The sequence below is a fragment of the Petromyzon marinus genome, chromosome 46 (assembly GCF_048934315.1).
Source record: "Petromyzon marinus isolate PM22_M1 ecotype Great Lakes invasive population chromosome 46, UKy_Petmar_22M1.pri1.0, whole genome shotgun sequence".
Taxonomy (NCBI): domain Eukaryota; kingdom Metazoa; phylum Chordata; class Hyperoartia; order Petromyzontiformes; family Petromyzontidae; genus Petromyzon; species Petromyzon marinus.
Window position 1 is genome coordinate 9759181 of NC_133712.1, and position 20486 is coordinate 9779666.

At 44.9% G+C, this 20486-nt stretch overlaps 1 protein-coding gene across 1 annotated transcript in view; it reads left to right on the plus strand.

The window, feature by feature from the left end:
- SUCLG2 (succinate-CoA ligase GDP-forming subunit beta) overlaps window positions 1-20486 on the plus strand; it is a 130273-nt gene that overhangs the window by 41406 nt on the left and 68381 nt on the right. Inside the window, exons 3-7 of the mRNA XM_032971474.2 lie at window positions 981-1080; window positions 4315-4405; window positions 6279-6431; window positions 11543-11632; window positions 17618-17714. Coding sequence (XP_032827365.1) covers window positions 981-1080; window positions 4315-4405; window positions 6279-6431; window positions 11543-11632; window positions 17618-17714 — 531 coding nt within the window. The remainder of the gene's footprint in view (window positions 1-980; window positions 1081-4314; window positions 4406-6278; window positions 6432-11542; window positions 11633-17617; window positions 17715-20486) is intronic.

Genomic DNA, 20486 nt, shown 5'->3' on the forward strand with positions numbered 1-20486 from the left:
CCTGCGGTGGCGTGATGGTAACTATCTCGCCTGCGATATAGGAGGTCATGGTTTCGATCCCGATGCTGTCTCTCCCCCGTGCTCTTGTGGATTTTTCTCCTGGGTCCTTCGCTTTTCTCCTCCACATTTAGAAACATGCTTTTGCTTAGCCGCTATACATTTCCATACAATAAGCCACTTCGTAGAGCTATCATTTGCGGCCAGGTCACTGCTAAAAAAAAAAAAAAAACTTTATAGCTCGGTGGGCCTTGCCTTATAAAATAAAAAGTTTAATTTTAGATTTTTTTTTTTAACACAACGAAGCATTCTCATTCATTATTCAATGATTGCTTTGCCTCGTGCTTGCGTCATTCTCCCCACGCTTTTCTCTGCTCAAGTACGAATCCCCAAAAAAACACCGCCCCTCCCCGCCGTCGTCCTCAAACTCTCGTCCCGACCCTTATTTGCACGGCGTCGTGAGGATGCGATCGCGCTCATGGGTGAATCGTGCGTCAGGTGACCCATCGCGGGGGGGGGGGGGTGGGTGGCGGTCGCTTCAGCAGGCCTCTTTCTCTACGCCCCCCCCCCCCCCCCCCCCCCCCCCCAGTAGCAGAAACTTTTACAATTTTTGTTTTGTTTTATTTTACCAGGTAAGGCCCACTGAGCTATGTAGCTCGTTTTTCAGACGCGACCTGGCCACAACGACAGCTCAACGAGTGGCCTACCATCCGGTGGAAATATATCGCAGCCATATACTCGAAACGCACGTTGTTTCTCAATGTGGTGGGGGGGAAAAAAAACAGAAGTCCCGGAGAAAAATCCACGCGACCACCGGGAGGAGAGACGCTGCAAACTCTAAATATATAGCAGGCGTTGTCAGGGTCGGGACCAAACCCACGACCTCCCGCATACCAGGCGAGGAAGTTACACCGCCTCATAGCCACCGCCGGCGTACACTTACACTTGTTTCGATGCAAATGTTTGTCTCCTCTGTCCCACAGAGGCTCGCGAGCTCGTTCTGAAGGCTCAGATCTTGGCAGGAGGTCGAGGCAAGGGCTCCTTCAGCAGTGGGCTCAAGGGAGGTGTTCACCTCACCAAGGAGTGAGTTTTAAACTGCTCGCGCACTTTCTATTTTAATCGGCCGTGGCCGATCCACTGCTGGATAGTATACGTTGGTCGGGAGAAATGTTTTATTTAAAACGTTAACGGATCCTTCAAGTATGCCTGCGTTTATTTTCCCCCCGAATTGTCTCGCGTTTTAATTAATTGTCTCGCTTGTCCCGGGCCCCCTTTCTGCACGCATGCGCCGTGTCAGCCCACGTTAGAGACACGATACTCTCATTTCAAGTGCTGGAATGCGATCCATTTATTAACCCTGTAATGCAGCGTATACGTTCAGAATGTGGCACTTAGGTGTGATATACTGTATTAAATAACATAGAACATGCCGGGGTAATTTACATAACCCCGGTACATCTGAGCATATTGCAGACAATTCATTTCCTTTTGGGACAGGTACATTTACTTAATGACCCGTCACCACCGTTGCATGCCTTGGATATATACCGCAGATAAAAGCTGCAAAGCGATCATCCATTCCTTTTTTTGGGCCCTAAATTTCCCACCAACACACGCGACCAAGTAGGCTTGCACCTTCCATTACCAGGGCTGGCTGCGTACGGGGCGAAGGAAGTTCAACTTACGTTGCCACGATATTATTGTTTGTGATACAATCCGATGTCAGAGTTCATGGTGTGAAAATTACCATGATACCTGGTTCCCACAAATGTGTAATTTGTATTTCACATTAAAAAATAATCTTCATTGCTACTCTTACTTGTAGCACAGATAAAGATTATGTGAATGTTCTTCAACTGCAGTTCTCTTAACATAATCCGTAGGTATATCTTATAATTGCAATCTATGGCTCTTCAGAAAGCCACTCAAAGTGACCCAGTTTGTAGGAATGCTGCCATCTGTATCGTGGGTCTCATAGCTTTGAAATTATCGGCATGCTTGATTTGATAAATTATATATACATGTTCGTACAGAAATGTATCGACAGATAGATTTGACACATGCATTCTGAATGCAATTATGAAAAGATAAGATTACATTTTCTGTGATCATATTCAAGGCTGTTGCATGACTACACAGTGTATAGATGGACTTAAAATTTTATTTACAAGTAATTTTTTTAGGTAAAAAAATATGACCCATGATCGAGTTTTTCTTTCTTTCACCGAGTTGGTCGCAACACTCACAAGGATACTACGTGAACATCAACACGGTCAACAGTAATGTTAAACAACCATTGGAACTTACGTTATGAGGATACATTAAATCCCTTAATATCGTAACATTCTACCCAGCATTGGCGCGGCCAGAGGTTAAGCCACTCGGAAGGTATGAAGTTGTTCAATAGCTCGCATATGAAATGTTATTTAAATTATAATTCACAAGCTAAATGTTGATAATGACTAATTTATTACCATGCCTAATTTTAGTTGTGCGTAGCCAAATGACGTAAGTGGTACCATCATAACAAATTTAATTTGACACAAAGGCTGGCTGTAACGGTGTAGTACATGCAAACAAGGCTTCCCGACCGATCAAGTCACGTCAGCCTCTATTCAAGCATCTTAAGCTGGCAGTTGTTCCGATTTAAATTGAAATTACGTTCGCACTGGTTCAGCAGTGACACAACGATTAACTTGCAGTGCGACAAACCCTGTGCCCGATTTTGATTATTTGCTGGAGTTCAAATTAGCGACGAGTCGTAGCAGAACCATACCTGCCTCTCCTCCTCACTGTCACCACCCCACACTGATCAGTGCGGTGAAGTATGGTTAGAAAAAAACAACCCTCAATGACTGACATGGTGTGGTGAGGCCTTCATCCCCTCGTGGATTAAGAAAGGCTGGAATGTATTAATTGTATTTATTGTTTTCATGCAATGTACACCAATTGGCAGACACCGACACATGCAGCTGTTGTTTAGGCAAATACACATTCTCTCTCCTATGAGTAGGAGAATAAATCTGAAGACTTTGTAAATAAATTGACGCAACACCCCTTGTGTCAAACCAAACAAGAGCCTCCCCGGTGTTTGACCTTACCATTTGGGCCATTCCAATGCATTAACATTGATTCTTACACTCATCGAATTGTGAGCTTGTGAATACAGTCGACTCTCGATTATCTGCTTGCGGTTTATCAGATTTGAGGATTAACTTGCCACCTGAGATTTTGACATAAATTAATAACTGATGGATTTTCCTTAAGCCCAAATTAATAATCTAAAACCAGTTATACATTGCTATTCTTGGAAATATTTATTATAAGTCACGCGCTTAAACCGAACAAATATGTGCTCCGGTGAATCTGAAATCCACTTGATTGCCGCTACAGTGCAGTAGTTCCATATCTTTACAACAATGGGTGGAGTTTGATTGTGATTGGTGCGGTTCTGTTATCCATCTAGTGGGCGTAGTCTTCTGTGGAGGAGCAGGGAAGTGTTATGATTGAGCACGCACATATCGTTCGATATCGAAAGAGTAACAATCAAAATCGTCAGTTGTGCTTCATTTTGAGTGATTTATCCTATCATTAATTTTTTGTGAGTTTTTTCTTTTAATGTATACCTCTATCAGTGGTTTTTGGCATAGAAGTCCGCGGAAAATATTTTTGGATTAGCAACGATTTTGAATTATGCTTGGCCATCCTCCCCATCGTTAGTGGGGATCATCGAGTCTACTGTGTTCATGCTGTCTGTTTAACACCGAGGTTTTCACGGCCGCTTGGCAGTCATCGTAAGGAGTTGAAATCGGCTCGACTCATAAAGATGCCTGCAGAAGCTTGTGGAAAAAATCTTGAGGGAAGGAACGCTCAATGCCGCGGCTCCTTTGGCTCTTGCAGCCACTAGACTCTGCTAAATTTGCTACAAATCTAGCAGAACAATGATTCTCATTGTTCTGTTAATGACACCAAAGAGTGAGCATTAATCGACTCGCAAAGGGAGGTGAAATGTTACGTGCGTAGCTGATGCATTGAGATTATTTTGAGTGTATTGCTTTGATAAATTTACACATGATAAGCCACTTTTTTCTTTGGTTCTTTCGGTAAAGTCACGTAGAATGAGAATAAAATAATAAAATAACACAATAAAATTCTCACGACGTTTCGGCATTGTGGCTGCAGGGATTCATATTCTTGGTTCTTTCGGTAAAGTCACGTAGGAAGGGAAATAACAAAATAATCTATTTAAAACAATAAAATTATTTCATGTTTGTTGTTGTTATTCTTCTTCCGTCTATCTGTGTTTCTGCTGAGCAGTCCCCAGGTGGTGAAAGACCTTTCTGCAAAAATGCTCGGCTTTAACCTCGTCACAAAACAGACCCCCAAGGAAGGCGTTTGTGTTCAAAAGGTGAGACGTAATTTCCATTTAACTTTAATGTTGATGTATATATATACACACACACACAAAACAAAGATGTTCCCAATGGCCTCAACAGTCTGTTGGGGCAATTGCTGTTTGCGAGCATCTATGAAGGCCGACACGGCACACGAGGATGCCGGTGACCAGCATCATGCCCGGCCGCCTTTGTCTCCCCAGTGCTGATGTTTACTACACACCGTGCCAGGTACTTCATTTAAGACAGAGTTGATTAGGAGGGGCACATGACCGGCTCGGATGATCGTCACCAATGTTGGCCGTGAGCGAGAATTGAACTCTGATCGCTGGGTCCTTCGCGCAGTGCGCTAACCATTGCACCACCGCTTACCGCATACACAGAGTAGGTGACGCATACACACGCACACACTTTGCGTATTTTCTGCTATTAAAATAATGTTTTTGGCACTTGCGGTCCGCTTTTACTTACGGTCTAAATAAAGTGCGTGAATTTATATAAAGTATTTCTTACTCGTTCCTCGTAATTTTTCACGACCAAATACAATTAATTACATACAAAAAATATATAGCAGCCTGCGGTACTATTGCTCTAAGTAGTGTTCTGTGTTTTGATTGCAGGTTCCCACCAATGATAAATATATTCTAGATTTATACCATGGGATAAATATATTGCCTTCATGATGCCACACGTAGACATTTCTTTATCTGTCTTAATAGCCCTACTTCGTCAGGGGATACATTTTTTTAGGAAACTCATTGTGTAGTTTAGCCAATTCCTCTTGGGAGGAGTGTTTTGCAAGTGAAAGGAAACCAGGGTATTGGGGAAAAAACATTTATACCATGGGATTAGGTCGACACAACAAAGGAGTTGAAGAACCCACTGCTAGTGGTGATCAGGTGTACATACGATCACGGGTTAGAGCACTGACCCAGTTGCCCTGAGATCCTTGATTCGAATCTAGGCACACACCCAGAATTAAACCAGTGTTCTCAAGCAGATTGAGTTGATTGTCTCAGCCCCGATCATCAGTAAACGTGCTAAAAAAAAACCCCATCGTGTGAATTTATTTCTTAATTTGGCTCATTCCGTCGTTCAAACCCAGCAAATGTGTTCTGATTGATACGCAGATGAGCAGTCTGTGCAGGTTATAAATAGGTGTTCCCTGAAAGTGGACATTTCGAATGTCTTTATCACATGATGCTGATAGCACAATTATAATCCACTTGCTACACTGCCATCTCCTGGCTGTCTCACAGCCCAGCGGGGTTGGAAGTGTCACGTGATTATCTCAGTGAAATTACATGCCTGCTCCACCATGCCTGACAATTTAAAGTATCTCCAATGATTAATTCACATAGCGCACAATTACGCAGCCTGTAGGAAGGTAGCCGAAATTATATATTTAGAAAATAAAGAGCGATGGCAACGTTCTTTTTTCATTCGAACCTGTGTTATTGTCTGCTGGTCGAGCTGTGTCGTGGGTAGTAGGGCCATGCAGCCAACGTCATGGTTAAACTGTACTATGCTTCACCAGCCTGCACTGACCAGCGTGAGAGAGTGGTCGGTTAAAGTCTCATGGCCGGAACTGCGTGGGGGAAGCCCTCAACTTGCAGTGGATTAAAAACGGTGCTTGCACACGTCTTGTGCAAGCACTTAGATGTTCTCCGACGTCTATCCGGGTCGTTGCCGCGTGTTGTCCGGCCGCGACGTTCCTCAAAAAGCTGCCGCCGCTCGGGAGCGAAACTTCGGACATGGTGCCGAAGGCGCAGTCGAAGAGCTGTGCGGCACAGTCGCGGACAAGTGGTAGGCCCAGAGATGTCGATGATCGTGATGACGCTATCTGGCCAGCACACACCAATGGGGAAACCCCCTCCTCTCGCGTAGGTGATGATCGCGGAGGCGTTGGACATCTCCAGGGAGACCTATCTCGCCATCCTCATGGACCGGACCTTCAACGGACCCGTGCTCGTCGGCAGCCCCTGCGGCGGGATGGACATCGAGGAGGTCGCCAAAAATAGCCCGGAACTCATCTTCAAGGTGCGTCTGCTAAATACGAGGAACGACGTGCGACCCCTTGCCTGCCTACCCCATGCTCATGATGGGGTGCCGCGGTGGGGAAATGTTAACTTCCTCTCCCGGTATACAGGAGGTCGTGGGCTCGATCCCGACCCTGACGCCTGTATATTTGGAGTTTGCATGTTCTCTATTCACGTGGATTTTTCTCCGGGTCCTCCGGTTTTTCTCTCCACATTGAGAAACGACGTGCTTTTGGAGTATTTTTGCTGCTATAGATGTCCACGTGATGAGCCACTTCGTTGAGCTATCCTTTGTGGCCAGATCGGTGGGGCGAACGATTGAGTCCCTGGTCGCGAAGTAGGGACTGAGGTTCTGAGGGTCCCTACTTCGCTGCGCATGCCGGCACCCACTCCCGGCTAGGTGGCCGGCGTTGGTGCCGTTTTTTTTCTAGCGGACTCCCTCTGCTCTTTCCTCGGGCTTCTTTGTTTTACATTCAATTTGCGCAAGTTATAAATGTGTTCACGAACGAAGGAAGGTATCTGGCAGCCCGAGCTTGAATTCCAGTCACAGCTATCATCAGCGGTGAGTGATAACTGAACCGGCCCTCATATCTCCGTATATATAAAAGGCATAGTTGTGATCATGTGTGTCTTTTCAAAATGTTGAGCATACTTCCCGACATGCAGCAAACTTGAAATTTGCCATGTGGGTACTTTCCAGACTGTACACCATGCAAAAATTATAAAAGTACACTTTTGTGGGTTTTTTGTTTTTTGGGGGGGGGGGGGGAGCTCAATAATGCAGATATTTTTTGCACGGCAAGTGAGCTGTGACGTCAAATCTGTCACGTGACCCGCGCATGTGGAAGCGTAACGCATTGTAGTGTAGTGGTTAGCGCGCTGTGCTACGACCCCGGCGACCCGAGTTCGATTCCTGCTCACGGCCACCACCAGTGACGATTATTTGAATTGGTCCTGGGCCTCCCCTAGGTCGACTCAGCCTCAGCCTCAAACGCATAACTGGTGTGGTGTGGGAACATCGCCATTGGGAAGACAAAGGCGGCCGGGCGTGGTGAATCCGAGTCCCGGGCGAAGCCGGGTAGTTAAGCTAGTTTATATATATTTTTATCAGGTAAGACCCAATGAGCTATAGAGCTCTTTTGCAGAAGTGAACCTGACTTCTCTCCTCTGCCCGCCCTCCCACCACTCCCATCCCCCCATAAACCAACGCCGCTCCCTTCAATGTATTATGGTCTAAAGTTATCCAGGAATTTCCTCTATAGCTGTCTTCCATTTCACCATAAGTTAATGGAACATTCATTACTTTGCGACACACCTGCAAGTAGCATGGGCAAAACCACAGTGCTGTCACAATCGAGTTGTGGCAGCACGTGTGATATTCGATGTAATTCTCCCAATACGTAATGGGATTGCCTGTTCGAAACGTGACATTTCTCCACTCTGAGAACCATGTCACCATGTGTGCACGTTCTCAGTGTTTTTTTGCTGCAAAAGTTTGCCTCGGTACCAAGGAAAAATTAAGGGGCGCTGCGTTGGCTCCCTTGCCGGGTATGCAGGAGGTCGTGGGTTCCATGCTGACCCTGACACCTATATATTTGGAGTTTGCCTGTTCTCTCTCCCTGTGATCGCATGGATTTTCTCCAGGTCCTCTGCTAAACATTTCCGCACGATAAGCCACTTCATTAAGCTATCATTTGCGGCCAGGTCGCTTCTGAAAAAGAGCTATATAGCTCAGTTGGCCTTATCTGGTAAAATAAAAATAGTTTGGTTCCGTTTTAGATTATTATTATTATTGGTAGCACAGACGAGAATAGGAATGCTGCCGTGGTGCAGTGGTTGGCACACAGAGGTCGCCTGCTGGATCTCCTGGCCCGGCTGTTGAAGTAATGCGGCAAGTTTAAAAAAAGGGTCCCTCCGCCTCTGCCCACTCGGCAGTATGAATGGCTCCACCACAAATTGTCGAATGGCAGATCCGCGTGTGCCGTTGGTGGTGTTAGTAAGCGTGTGGGTACTCTCACGTGTTTGGAGATGTCTGAGCAGCGTGGAAGAGGAGGCCAAAATACCCACTGAAGAGGATCTCTAGATCTCCCCAGAGTGGACATCCTTCTGGCAGCAGGAGCACGAGAAAGCATTTGCAGGGCAGCGCCTTCAACCTTTTACACCAGAGTGTTTTCAATTGGGAACTATTTACGTCCTTTGTGTATGTGCTTTGTCTCAACAGTTACCAACCCTGTTGTTGCACTTGTTAAAAATGAGGTTTGAACAAAACTTCAAGGATATCAACAGAATACTAATAAGTTCACACTCCCAGCCCTGCGATGAATATTTACGGTTCTCAAATCACAGTTCCATTCAAGAATAATTATTAGTTTCTTTGTACCTTTTTTTTACATTTAATTTGTACTGTTTCTCATTCAAATCAAATTGTATTTGGTGCTGCTGCGTTGGCAGTGGTGCACAAGCACAATTAATATCAGCAACTCAACACAACCGTCAATAACAACACTGTGACCTTAAAATAACAATACGATATATAATAGGTGAAGTTTTGGTGCACTGGCCCTTCTTAATAGCACGTGTTTTTGCCCATCAGTATCGTAGGGTTTTGTCAATTTACTCTTAAACGAAATGTTACACGCACATACCATCTGCGTAGAACGTTCACATGCTATAAATAACCAATTCTCACGTCATTTGATATGTGGGGCAATCGAATTTTTCAAACTAAATTGCAGCGATAATTTGCACGATATATGCGACATTACTTTTGTTATAATAATAGGGTTTCCCCCTTTTTTCTGGCAACAAAACTGAAACCTTTTTACAAGAATCCATGTCCGCATTAGCCACAATACTTGCAGTCAAAATGCAAACAAAAAACACACTATGATAATATATGCATTGTCCTTGAAACTGATTGGTCCACACCAAGGGACGGCTTTCTTTTGAGCCTCGACCCAATTGGTGCTCGACCAGATGACGCCAAAAGGCGTACAGCTCAAAGAATGCACTATCAAAGTAATGAGGGCTCGGGGTGAGCAACTACATCATTAGACCTCCTTTGCCAGTAAAACGGTTTCAGTTTTGTTGCCAGAAAAAAAAGTGGAAAAACCATATTATATTTTGGTACTGGCAAAGGAGGTCTAATGATGTAATTACTTTTGTTATTTAAAATCAATGGGGAAATGCGACTAAATTAATAAGCTGTTATTCAAGAATGATTAATGAAGTGAACAATACATGCATTTTTACAGTTGTTCGGTAAAAATTTCAAGTTGCACCAATGCGGGCTGGTTATTCTATCAACTCTCGTTGCACATGAAATCTTCCAGTCGCGCTTTTATTTTTCTGTAAGCCGTCATTCAAACATACAACCACTTGTGAATATCGTGATTGACAAGCAGCAAGGTACAGAGACAGTGGTCCGCGCAAACTCTAAACTATTAACTATTTATTTATTTTTTCAGGTAAGGCCCACTGAGCTATGTAGCACTTTCAGGAGCGACCTGGTCACGGATGATACCTCAATGAAGTGGATTATCACGTGGAAATTTTATAGAAGCCATGCACTCGAAACAAATGTTTCTAAATGTGGAGGGGAAAACCAGAGGAGCCTGGGAAAAATCCGAGTGCTTGCTCCTGCGAAATTCAACACGGGGGGCCGCATGCCGTCCGATGAGGCGTAGTGGTCGGGGAGCCCTGCTGATTGCCCCGCACGTACGTGCGCAGTGTGTACATTTGGCCCCGTAATTATCATATTTTTTCAGGCGCCTTGAATTTTTTTTGTCGGCTTTGTTCGCCGGCGACGTGGAATGGTGGCGGAGAACCGCCCCCGCGTGAAATGCTCGGTTTTTAACGAACGCTGCCGTGCTCGGTTGCCCAAACCTGCGTGCGACTTTGCACGCCGGCCAGTCCATTTGATTCGTCTGAAAAAATATTAATAATCATCATCATCATCAGTGTGTATCTGTTGTCTTGAAAAGCTGTTCCCTGGCAGGGTTCTTCTGTCTGCTGTTTGTTAAATTGCTAATTCTTTACAGTCCTTTGTCAATCTGCAACGTCCCATATTAAAACAATGCTCTGTGTTGCAACAACGTTGCATGCAACAGAGCCATTAAACTCAATAATGGTTTTATATGTAATCATTCAAACAATAGCGTCTGGGAGTCATAACCGAGGGTTGTGACCTTTTGAGGTGCAAAAACGCAGGACATATAAAAGGAATGAGAATATTTTGCAGTATCAGAAGAGGGGAAACGACATGCTGGCTGCTCAACAGTGGTGCATTTATATTTATGCAATGGACACACACCACCTTCCCCTCTTTAAATGTTTAAGGAACAATTGGAGATTCCACAGAACAGCTACATCAAGAAGGGGGACAATCCTAGCAAAGCCAGGGCAGGTGGAAATGCTAGGGCCCAACACATTCCTCCCCCTCTCACCCAGGTTTGTCTCGGCCCAGGAAGCCAGGTACGGGATCTAGGGAAGGAAAGGCATCTGCTAGGTCTAGGAATAAAAAAAAACTGGAATTTGAGAGAAGTAATACATTTGTAAATTATAACTATATAGAGATAACAGTTATTATTAAACACATGCAGTCATACGTATGAAACACATTCATCCACGTTTGACCACCTTCTGACTCCATTTAGCCAATCAAAGCCGCATCTTGCTTGTATAACTAGGACCATTATCATTCCAGGCTTGAACGAAGTTGCAAGCTGCAGCCACCACGTTGCAGCGTCACTTTTTCCCCGTAGTCTGCGTTAAATGGCGAACGTCAACGTTGGCTTAGGGCAGCATTCCAAAGAGAAAACACAATTGCACCACTTACCTTGAGCTTTAGCCTGTACACAGCTGGAGAAGATTGGTCAACCCGCACAGCTAAACAGACGGGGACATCATAACGAAGACATGAAAGGCCTCAATTCACTTTGCCGCTCCTGGGGACTGTCTTCAGTCCGATCACTCTTTCACATTCCTTGCAAAGCACGGAAGCTGAGGGTAAGCGAATTTGGATTGGTGTGCACGTGGCACACGGCTAACTGGTTTGATTTAAAATTCCTGCGCTGTGCCAATCTTGTGAATGCGATGTCATTCTTTTTGTAGGAGGCCATAGACATCGTGGAAGGCATCAAGGATCAGCAAGCCTTGCAGATGGCCAAAAACCTGGGCTTTAAAGGCAAGCTTGAGAAACAGGTAAGAAAAAAAACATTATTGTCAGTACATTACGTTGTATTATTTGAAGCTGTATGTATTTCTAAAAATAGTTTTCCACTGACTGACCTATTTTGTCAAACAATTTTTTCGCGGTCTAGTGTACCCATAATGGTAGTCGAATGATTACTATAAAAATTATTTCCTTTACCCAAAAAAGCCTCGCTGATGGTCAAGGTTCATTTTCAGCAGGGTTCTGCATGATAATGTTTGGCTAATTCGATTTAGTGTTTGGCTTAATGATGTGAATAAAATCGTGTACCTGGAGAAAACTCTCGTGCACCCGGTTTTCTTTCACATTTACAAACATTCATTCATGGATTTGGCCTAATTTTCCTATATAGGACCTCAGAGCTTGGGCAATTGTTGGGACCAGTTTCGGCTGCCTTCCCGCATGCCGGTGGTTTCCTGCATCACAAAACTGCGCGTGTCATAAATTTTACAGCGTTTTTAGATCTAGCCTTCGTCATTTAACACATGTTCAAATGTTTTAATATTAATTCAAAAATCAATATCACTACTGCCACATTCTCTCCACCTTGCAGCCCCAGCCTATATTACCTGGTATTCCCAGACAGTGTCTAATTCAAGTGCTAACCAAGTCTTAGTTCTTCTCGAATTGCAAGATCATACGAGGCTGGATGTATTTGGGGTGATTTAGTCCTTGGCAGTGATTTTCCTCTTCATTGACTATCGACTCTGGAGAAAAAAAAACATTTTAGAAAAATTAAAGACATCCTTTATTAATTTCAGTTTCATTTGCACCCGTTGTATCTCTCGAAACCTTCTCTCATCCAACACTCGCTCTGTTAATTGCATTTCAATGCACAAATGGCGAACGGGACCACGCTTGATTTGCATCTGCTCTGATGATGTGTGCTTTGACTAATTCAAGAAACTTTTAAGCTGTTAGAAACATCACGATTAAACTACTATTGAGTGATAAATTAGATGTCCACTTTCACAAAAAAAACGTTTATTCTATGCTGTCGTGTCAGCAGATTTTTTTGTTATTTTTTTTTTGCTCACCTCCAGACATCCACTTTTTTTTTCTGCAGAAATGTAATTAAATAGTCCACGATATTAGCAACCAAAGCCAACTGCCGGCTCCAAAGCCTTTCGTTTGAGCATGTAAATTAATGGCTTTATTTATCGTGTAATTTTTTTACTCTGAAGGGGGGGACACTTCTGTGTTGACGCCATGGGTGTGTAAATATACTGGGTCCTATATAGCGCAGAGTGCAGTTGATTGCCCCTGTTGCAAATCTCAAACACATCCTTAGTGTAGATCCAGGCTTACTTGGCGCTGTCGGTGGCATGTCAATGGAAATACATAAATGAATAGAAAAATAAACAATGAAGCAACTTCCATTCCATATTTTCAGATGCAAAATGGAATGTGTTTTTTTTTAGTTTCTCGGCCTATTGGTCTCTCTGGGCTCGTATTAACCGGCAGCGTTTGTTTAAGCCGCAAAATCCACACTGCCTTTGACCTTCTTTGGTCTCATCAGCAGAGTCAGGCCTTGAAAAATAAATTTTGCTGGTTTAACCAGATGTTATTGGTCAAAGCACTCTAATTGATGGAGCCCCTTTAGCAAAACAACAATGTCCCATAAAACCCATTACTTGCTGTGGCAAAGCATTCCGGCTAATATAATAAGTACATCGACTTCCATTTAATGTCCTTAAAAAATAAAATGTATATTCTCAGACTTACTAGACTTACGTGAACCACTGATATTTGATGCAGCTATCAATAATTACATTGATTAAATTGAAAACCACATGTAACAATTGCCACACACAGTTCAGTATCCTTCTTGCGATACTGCCCCAAATATGTATTTTATTGCTTTGCTGATGGCTCGCCCACAGTGGCCCAATCCTTGCACGATCTGACAACCCTGTCGCCGTTATTGTATAATGATACATTTCGGCCCTCTGTTAATCCAATGCTGGATGCAAACGCCTCCCCACACTGCATCTGTCTTGGGGCTTGTCTGACCACACCTCATGCTGATTGGTGAATGGGTGGAGTTTCTGAACTGGTTCAGAATCTTACTCGCCACTGAGGCTAGCTGTGGCTAGGTTTCGAACTTGGGTCGGCGGGTTCCTAATTCAGTGCCCTCACCGCTGTGTCACGCTCCGTATATCATCACCGTACCTGCTGCATAGCTAAACATGTTTATTTCATATTCTTGTTTTTTTTCGGTAAAGTCACGTAGAAGGGAAACAATAATATTTAAAAAAACGCCACTTTTTTCAAATTTTCTTGCTGTGGTTTTCACACCTGATGATGATTGCTTGTGTTGCAGTCGAAACGTCGTGATAATTTTATTGTTTTATATTTTTATTATTTTATTGTTTCCCTTCTACGTGACTTTACCGAAAGAACCAAGAATATGAATCCCTGCAGTCACGAAAGCTTTAAATCAAAATTCATGTTTATTTCACTTTCCTCATTTCTCTTATATTATGAGATTTTTTGTTTATTACACGTCAGCCTTTTTGGTGCTTGATTTCACGATGGAATTACAGCTTAATCCCTCAAAAATACTCTATCGATTTTCCAAACATCTCAAAAAGTAGCTTCCTCAATAGACTTCGAACTCAGTGGGGCTTTCCTAGATGAATCAAAGATTAAACACTGGGCATTGCCATTCTACATTTCCTACATTTAGAATTTAGGATACGGCGCTCTGGAAAGCCTGCATTTAATTTTGGCACGGTGCCGTTTCTGCTTACTTGGATTGCACCCCCACCCTATAGAATCCCCACAGCTATCCACTCTGCGGGGCACTGAGTATGTGGAGTGCCCACCAGCTCACCTCTCGTCATATGTTCCTACCTCCCTGCCTCCATCGGCCCGTTCATACATCCATCCTCGTGATGGTCCAGGATTTTTTCATTCGATTGCCCAAATGTGATCAAGGGATTGGGATTAGAATGGGTGACAATTTCATTCCGACAGTGCTATCGGCTTGTATTCACGCCACAAGACAGATTTTCCACCCGGATCTCTCGCGGACCAGTGCAACCCTCCGTGTTAGAGAATGTCCCATGGAAGTGGATACCACAGAGCTACCTCTGAGGTCACTTTAAGCGACCTCTGCTCCACAAAGTAGGGGTCGGCACTGTCCCACCTGCGCCGCATTGAGAGTGATGTCTGGCACGTCACAGTCACTCCATTATATACATTCTTTGAGCTGCGAATAAGCCAAATGAAGTGCCGAACCAAATTGATGGTGATGGGTTTTCTTTTTTTTAGCGGTCATTGTGACCACGCCGAGACTATAAACTGCACCGCGCTTTGGAACCCGGTTTTAACCACGGCTTGTATTCAAACTCGGGCTCTGGGTGGCAATGCCAGCTCACTTGCGCTCTTGACTTGTTAGTCACTCGGGCGGGGCCTGCCTCTCCGAGTATGCATTTAAAATTACAGCGCAATGCCTACACGTGCCCGTGGCGCGCTATGGCGCCGTGTTGGGATCGCGGTTCTTATAGAGCGAGCGCGCTCGGTCACGTGCAGCGCTGCCACAGCAGAGGCGACTGTGGGCACCGTGAGCTGGGTAGCGGCGGCGGTGGTGGTAACCGTTACACTGATGGTGGTGGTGCTGCTGCTGTATGCGCGCTCACCACTACCCTGGTGGTGAAGGAGGAGGCACCTTCAGTGTTGCGGTTGGCGCGCTGCGCTACGAACCCGGCAACCCGAGTTTGATTCCCGATCGCGGCCAACACCAGCGACGATTATCTGAAGCGGTCCCGGGCCTCCGCTAGGTTTACTCGGCCTCAAATGAGTACCTGGTGCATTGTGTAAAGATCGCCATTGGGCAGACAAAGGCGGCACGCGCATGGTGATGGCCGCCCAGCCACCTCGTGTGCCGTGCCGGCCGGCCTTCATAGATGTCCGCTAACAGCAGTTGCCCCAACAGTCTTGTTGAGGCTATACGGGGATATTTGTCTTTGGTTGTAGCAAGCAAGTTCTTTTTTTGCTTCACAAAGGAAGGATGCTTCCTTTGTCTGTGGTGTGAGAACAACGGCCCCCTGCTCACAGTCAAGCCTTTGGTGTACGCCTGGAGCGCTCCAGTGTAGTGTGCCCAACAGCCAACAGTGCCGCGACTGTGGCTTAGCCAGAGGCTCTCGGGCCGCGCGCGCAATTGTTCCCGGCACTGCTGCGGGTTCAATTCCAGGTCAAGGTGATGGAAACACACGGCAGGTTTGTTCTTCATCCACCGTTGCATCTGTGTCCTCTCGGGGATAACTTGAATGCAGTGTGGCAAGCAGGATTGATGGGTTTTTCTCTGCGATGTGGGGGAAATTGCGAGTTCGACCTGACGTGAAAGTTTGAGCTTCAATGCCATTTGGGAGAGAAAGGGTCCGCCGTCTTCATAATCGTCCGCAGCCCTGAGTCAATCCATTGCCGGGGCAAGGCCACCTCCATGGTGTGTCATTATTCAAGGTGGTTGTTTGATCATGCTTCACCACACTGCTCAGTGTAGGTTGTCGAAGAGGAGCCCCTCAGGACCAGTTGAGATATCGCTCGCCACTGATGTTAGCCTTGGCCAGGAATCGAACTCGGCTTGCTGGCTTCTAACCGCTGCGCCGCAGCTCCACACCCCTGCCTTGACAAAGGAGTGCAGCAAGTTGGCCACATTTTTCTTCATGATTAAATAAAAAGATAATAAAAACCCTATTATTACATTTTGGTACTGGCAAAGGAGGTCTAATGATGTAGATGCTCACCCCGAGCCCTCATTACTTTGATAGTGCATTGTCTTTGAGCTGTACGCCTTTTGGTGTCATCTGGTCGAGCACCAATTGGGTCGAGGCTCTAAAGAAACCCGTGCCTTGGTGTGGACCAAATCAGTTTCAAGGACAATGCATATATTATCATAGTATGTTTTTTGTTTGCATTTTGACTGCAGGTATTGTGGTTAATGCATACATTAATCCTCGTAAAAAGGTTTCAGTTTTGTTGCCAGAAAAAAGGGAACCCTATTATTATTAAAGATCGATTGATTTGATTGAAAAGGCCAACCTTTGTTAAATTGTTGGAAATGAATGACTCGAGAAGAGGCACAAAATTAACCCCCATAACTTTGCCATTTTTTTTTATTCCAGATTTAGTTTGCAATGCAATGTTGATAATATGGCATTATACAGTCTTAAATTATGCTTACATTTGCAGAATAAATTGTCTCGGAAAGTTAAATAATCAAGCTTCGAAATGTAATTCGAGGCACATTGAGCATTGAACTTCCATCACTGTGCTTATATGAAGCAAAGAGTTGTAACAGAGCACAGCGCTACAGCTAGAACACGGCTTATGTTGTCTGCAGGACAGCTAAAGTTCTATTGGAGTTCAGTGGGTTCACCAGATCCTGTTGCACTGCTGTGGCTTAGCCTATTTCTATTTTGTACTGATTTTACAAAATTCCCGTCGGTGCTGTATTGTAAATCATCATCACATCTATGAGCTCAGTTTTTTGGCAGAGTAAAAGGCCAGTTTGCTTTTGATGCAACGCAATCCATTTCCTTTAAGGTCCCGCCAAAGGCCGCTGAGATGAGAAGTTTATTTTTCAAGTGCGGCCTTTGGTCAGTTAAATACGCTGTAACTGCAAACGCGTTCTTGTGCAACAAATGAAAACCGCCGCTTTAAACATTCATGGTGACTATGGCCCCCGGCGACCCGAGTTAGATTCCCTGCCATGGCTAACATCAGTGGCTAGTGATGTACTGAACCAGTGCTGCCAATTGTCCTGCGCTGACTGAGATTGGTGGAGTTTGGGGGAAAAAAAAGGCAGCATGATCGACGTTGTGTGGGGGACGTCTTAATTTTTTTTTTGGTGGGAGTTGACAACGGCTGTAAGTTTATTTATAATTTCAAGCATCAAAATCATGGAAAACGAAAACCGAAACACGACCCACAAACGGTGGTTGTGTGCATGCGTCTGTTATATTTTGCAGGCCGCGGAACAAATAAAGAAGCTCTACAAGTTGTTCCTCAGCGTGGATGCCACACAGGTTGAGATAAACCCATTTGGCGAGACCCCCGATGGCCAGGGTAAGTGTTTTAGGCTGCGCACGCGGAGGTGAGCCAGCGTGTGCCTGCAGCAACCTCATGGAAATGCATCGTCGTGAAAAAAAAATTACTGCTGCTCTGAAGGATACTATTACCAGCCAATCAGAATTAGCATTGGGGGGGTGGTGGGGGGGGCACCTGGAGGGTGTAGTAATGTGCGCGTATATGTACGAGTTTTGACCACGTACGAGGGGAAAAAGGTTCGTTGGTACCAATTACTGAAAGTCGTTATGAACGTTGTCCAGTAACGGGTTTTTGGTGTGATATCGGGGAACGCATTGAGTCAAAACGAGGTTCACGTTTCTCTCGCCTTAATAGCCAGACTGCTACGTGAAGGCAAAGTGCTCTCGATCTCAACATGGCAAGTCCGCTCATTTGTGAACGATGTCATGGTTCATACAGTTGTCGCCATAATGCAAGTCGTTTTTTTAAGGAATTTTTCTCGTTTTTTTTACCCCCCCAAAATCCTAAATATATACCAAAACAATGACATTTCTGCTGCGCTTATAACGAGCGGTTGTGCAGGGGACGCTGCCATTTTTGGTCATGTGATGAATCTGCCATCAAGTGGAAAATAAATCTGGAAAACGCGGTAATGCTTGCGGTGGCGAGATGTTAACTACCTCGCCTGGTATACAGGAGGTCGTGGGTTCGACCCTGATACCTGTATATTTGGAGTTTGCATGTTCTCCCCGTGGTCGCTTGGATTTTTCTCCGGCTCCGCCGGTTTTTTCACCCTCCACATTTAGAATCAACATGCGTTTAAAAGTATTTGGCTGCTATACATTTCCACGTGATATGCAATTTCGTTGAGCTATCATTTGGGGGCCAGGTCGCTTCTGAAAAACAGCTGTACAGCTCGATGGGCCTTACCTGGTAAAATAAAAAAAGTCTATTTTTAGTTTAGTGTACCATATGCACTTTGCATCTTTTACACAAATCATGCAGCCATGGGTTAGAGCAGCGATTCTCAGTGATTTTGATTTGGGGGAGGGGGGTGGAGGCAGGGAAAGGGGGGGGGCGGAATGCAGGGGATGCCGTACGGACGGAGGGTATATGCACAGTTGTGCGGTCTGGAGTCCTCGCCCTTCCTGATTGTCTCATTCATTACGAAGACATTCATCTCAATGGAAAGGCTTGGGCTCACTGCGCACACTGCTCACGAGATTTTGTAAATTTTCTTCTAATTTGGGGAGTGCCGCATTATTTTAAATCCCTTTATCCACTACAGAATTAGAAATCTCGACTGGAGAGGCGTTTGCTCTGTACCCCCAAAGCTGTGCATTGGAGCCCTAAGTCGAACGTGCCCAATGGGGTCTGGTTGGACACGTGCTGCAAAACATGAGGCTGTAACCAGACGAAGATAAGCACCCGTAATGGTCACAAAGCCTATCCTGCATTAGAGTGCATCAGTCTCAGAGCTAAGAAGTGCACGTTGGGCTGATGCGAACGCCACAATCCCAGGTCCGACCCCGGATCAATTTCAAGATCGCACTCTGCCGTCTTCAAGGTCCTCCATGGACTTATCCCCCCCCCCCTTCCCGCATGCACGCTCTCCGCTCATCTTGCGTTGCTCATCTCTCCTCCATGCACTCTCTACTCCAGCAAGCAAGGCTTTCTGTGCGAGGCCACCAGTCAACCCCATGGCCTGGAACTCTTTTCCCCAAGAGAAACATATGTTGTCGAACTCCCGTGTTCAAACAAAGCGTAATACCTTGTTTTTTTTTCCTGTGCCTATGACTGACCTCCAATGCATATGCCCCCCGTTTCTGTGCAGTGTTTTTTAGAAGCGGCTATAGTTAGACACCGTTATATATCCAAATTGTATTGTATTCCTGTTGTATTTTTCCTGTTACTTTGCCATTGTCAGTGCACCCATGTGAACTCTGGCTGTATGAAAATCGACTCCTTGTGCCAGTGGTAATATTTATGTGGAATTGACATCCAAACCACATAAATATCATCTGTCGAGTATCTGCAGATGCTTCTGGGTTTTTGGGACGCAGAAGGCTGTTACCACATGCGGAGTGACTGCTAATTACTGGGCAAGTGTATAAGGTACATGTGTGAGTGTGGTGGGTGACAAGTAGATTTACACGTTTCAGGATTATTTAATTTTCGGGTTCATAGCTTCACAGGGACCACGTTGTGCACCAAGATTTCCCTTAATACAACACAAAATCACATTTTTATAGATAAATAAGTGTCGTGAAAATGTTTTTTTTTTTAACGCTCGGAATTGTACATACACGGTTAATGCAATGGTGCGCTGTGCAAAGCTGTGAACATCAGCTTTTTGTTAATGGTTTATCAGTTAGACAACTCTTGGCATACTTGTGCCGCTTAGCGCGCAGTTTGGAGGAGCGGCGGGGGGGGGTTGGGGAAGTTGGCGCTTTTCTTATTCCCATTAATTATGGATGGGAATCCATCCGTGCCGCCGCTGTGTTTGACAGCTCGTCGATGTATGCTCATTCAGGCCAGGGCTCCAGAAAATATTAATGTTAATGAAATGATGGTATGAAATAAAAACAACAGGAGCCTGGGGCAGATTAATGTGCCACACCATCCGTAATGGGCTTAGGCACTTATTATGAAATATCCCTTTTCCCGACCCTGTTTTCCGATTTGATTTTCTTTAATATTAAATGCCGGCCGCACGTAATGTGACGATCATTAGTGGAGAGACCAATTTCCGAAAGCTTATTGTTGAAAGTGTCTGTGGGGGGGAGGGGGGGGGAGGAGGGTTTGGTTTGG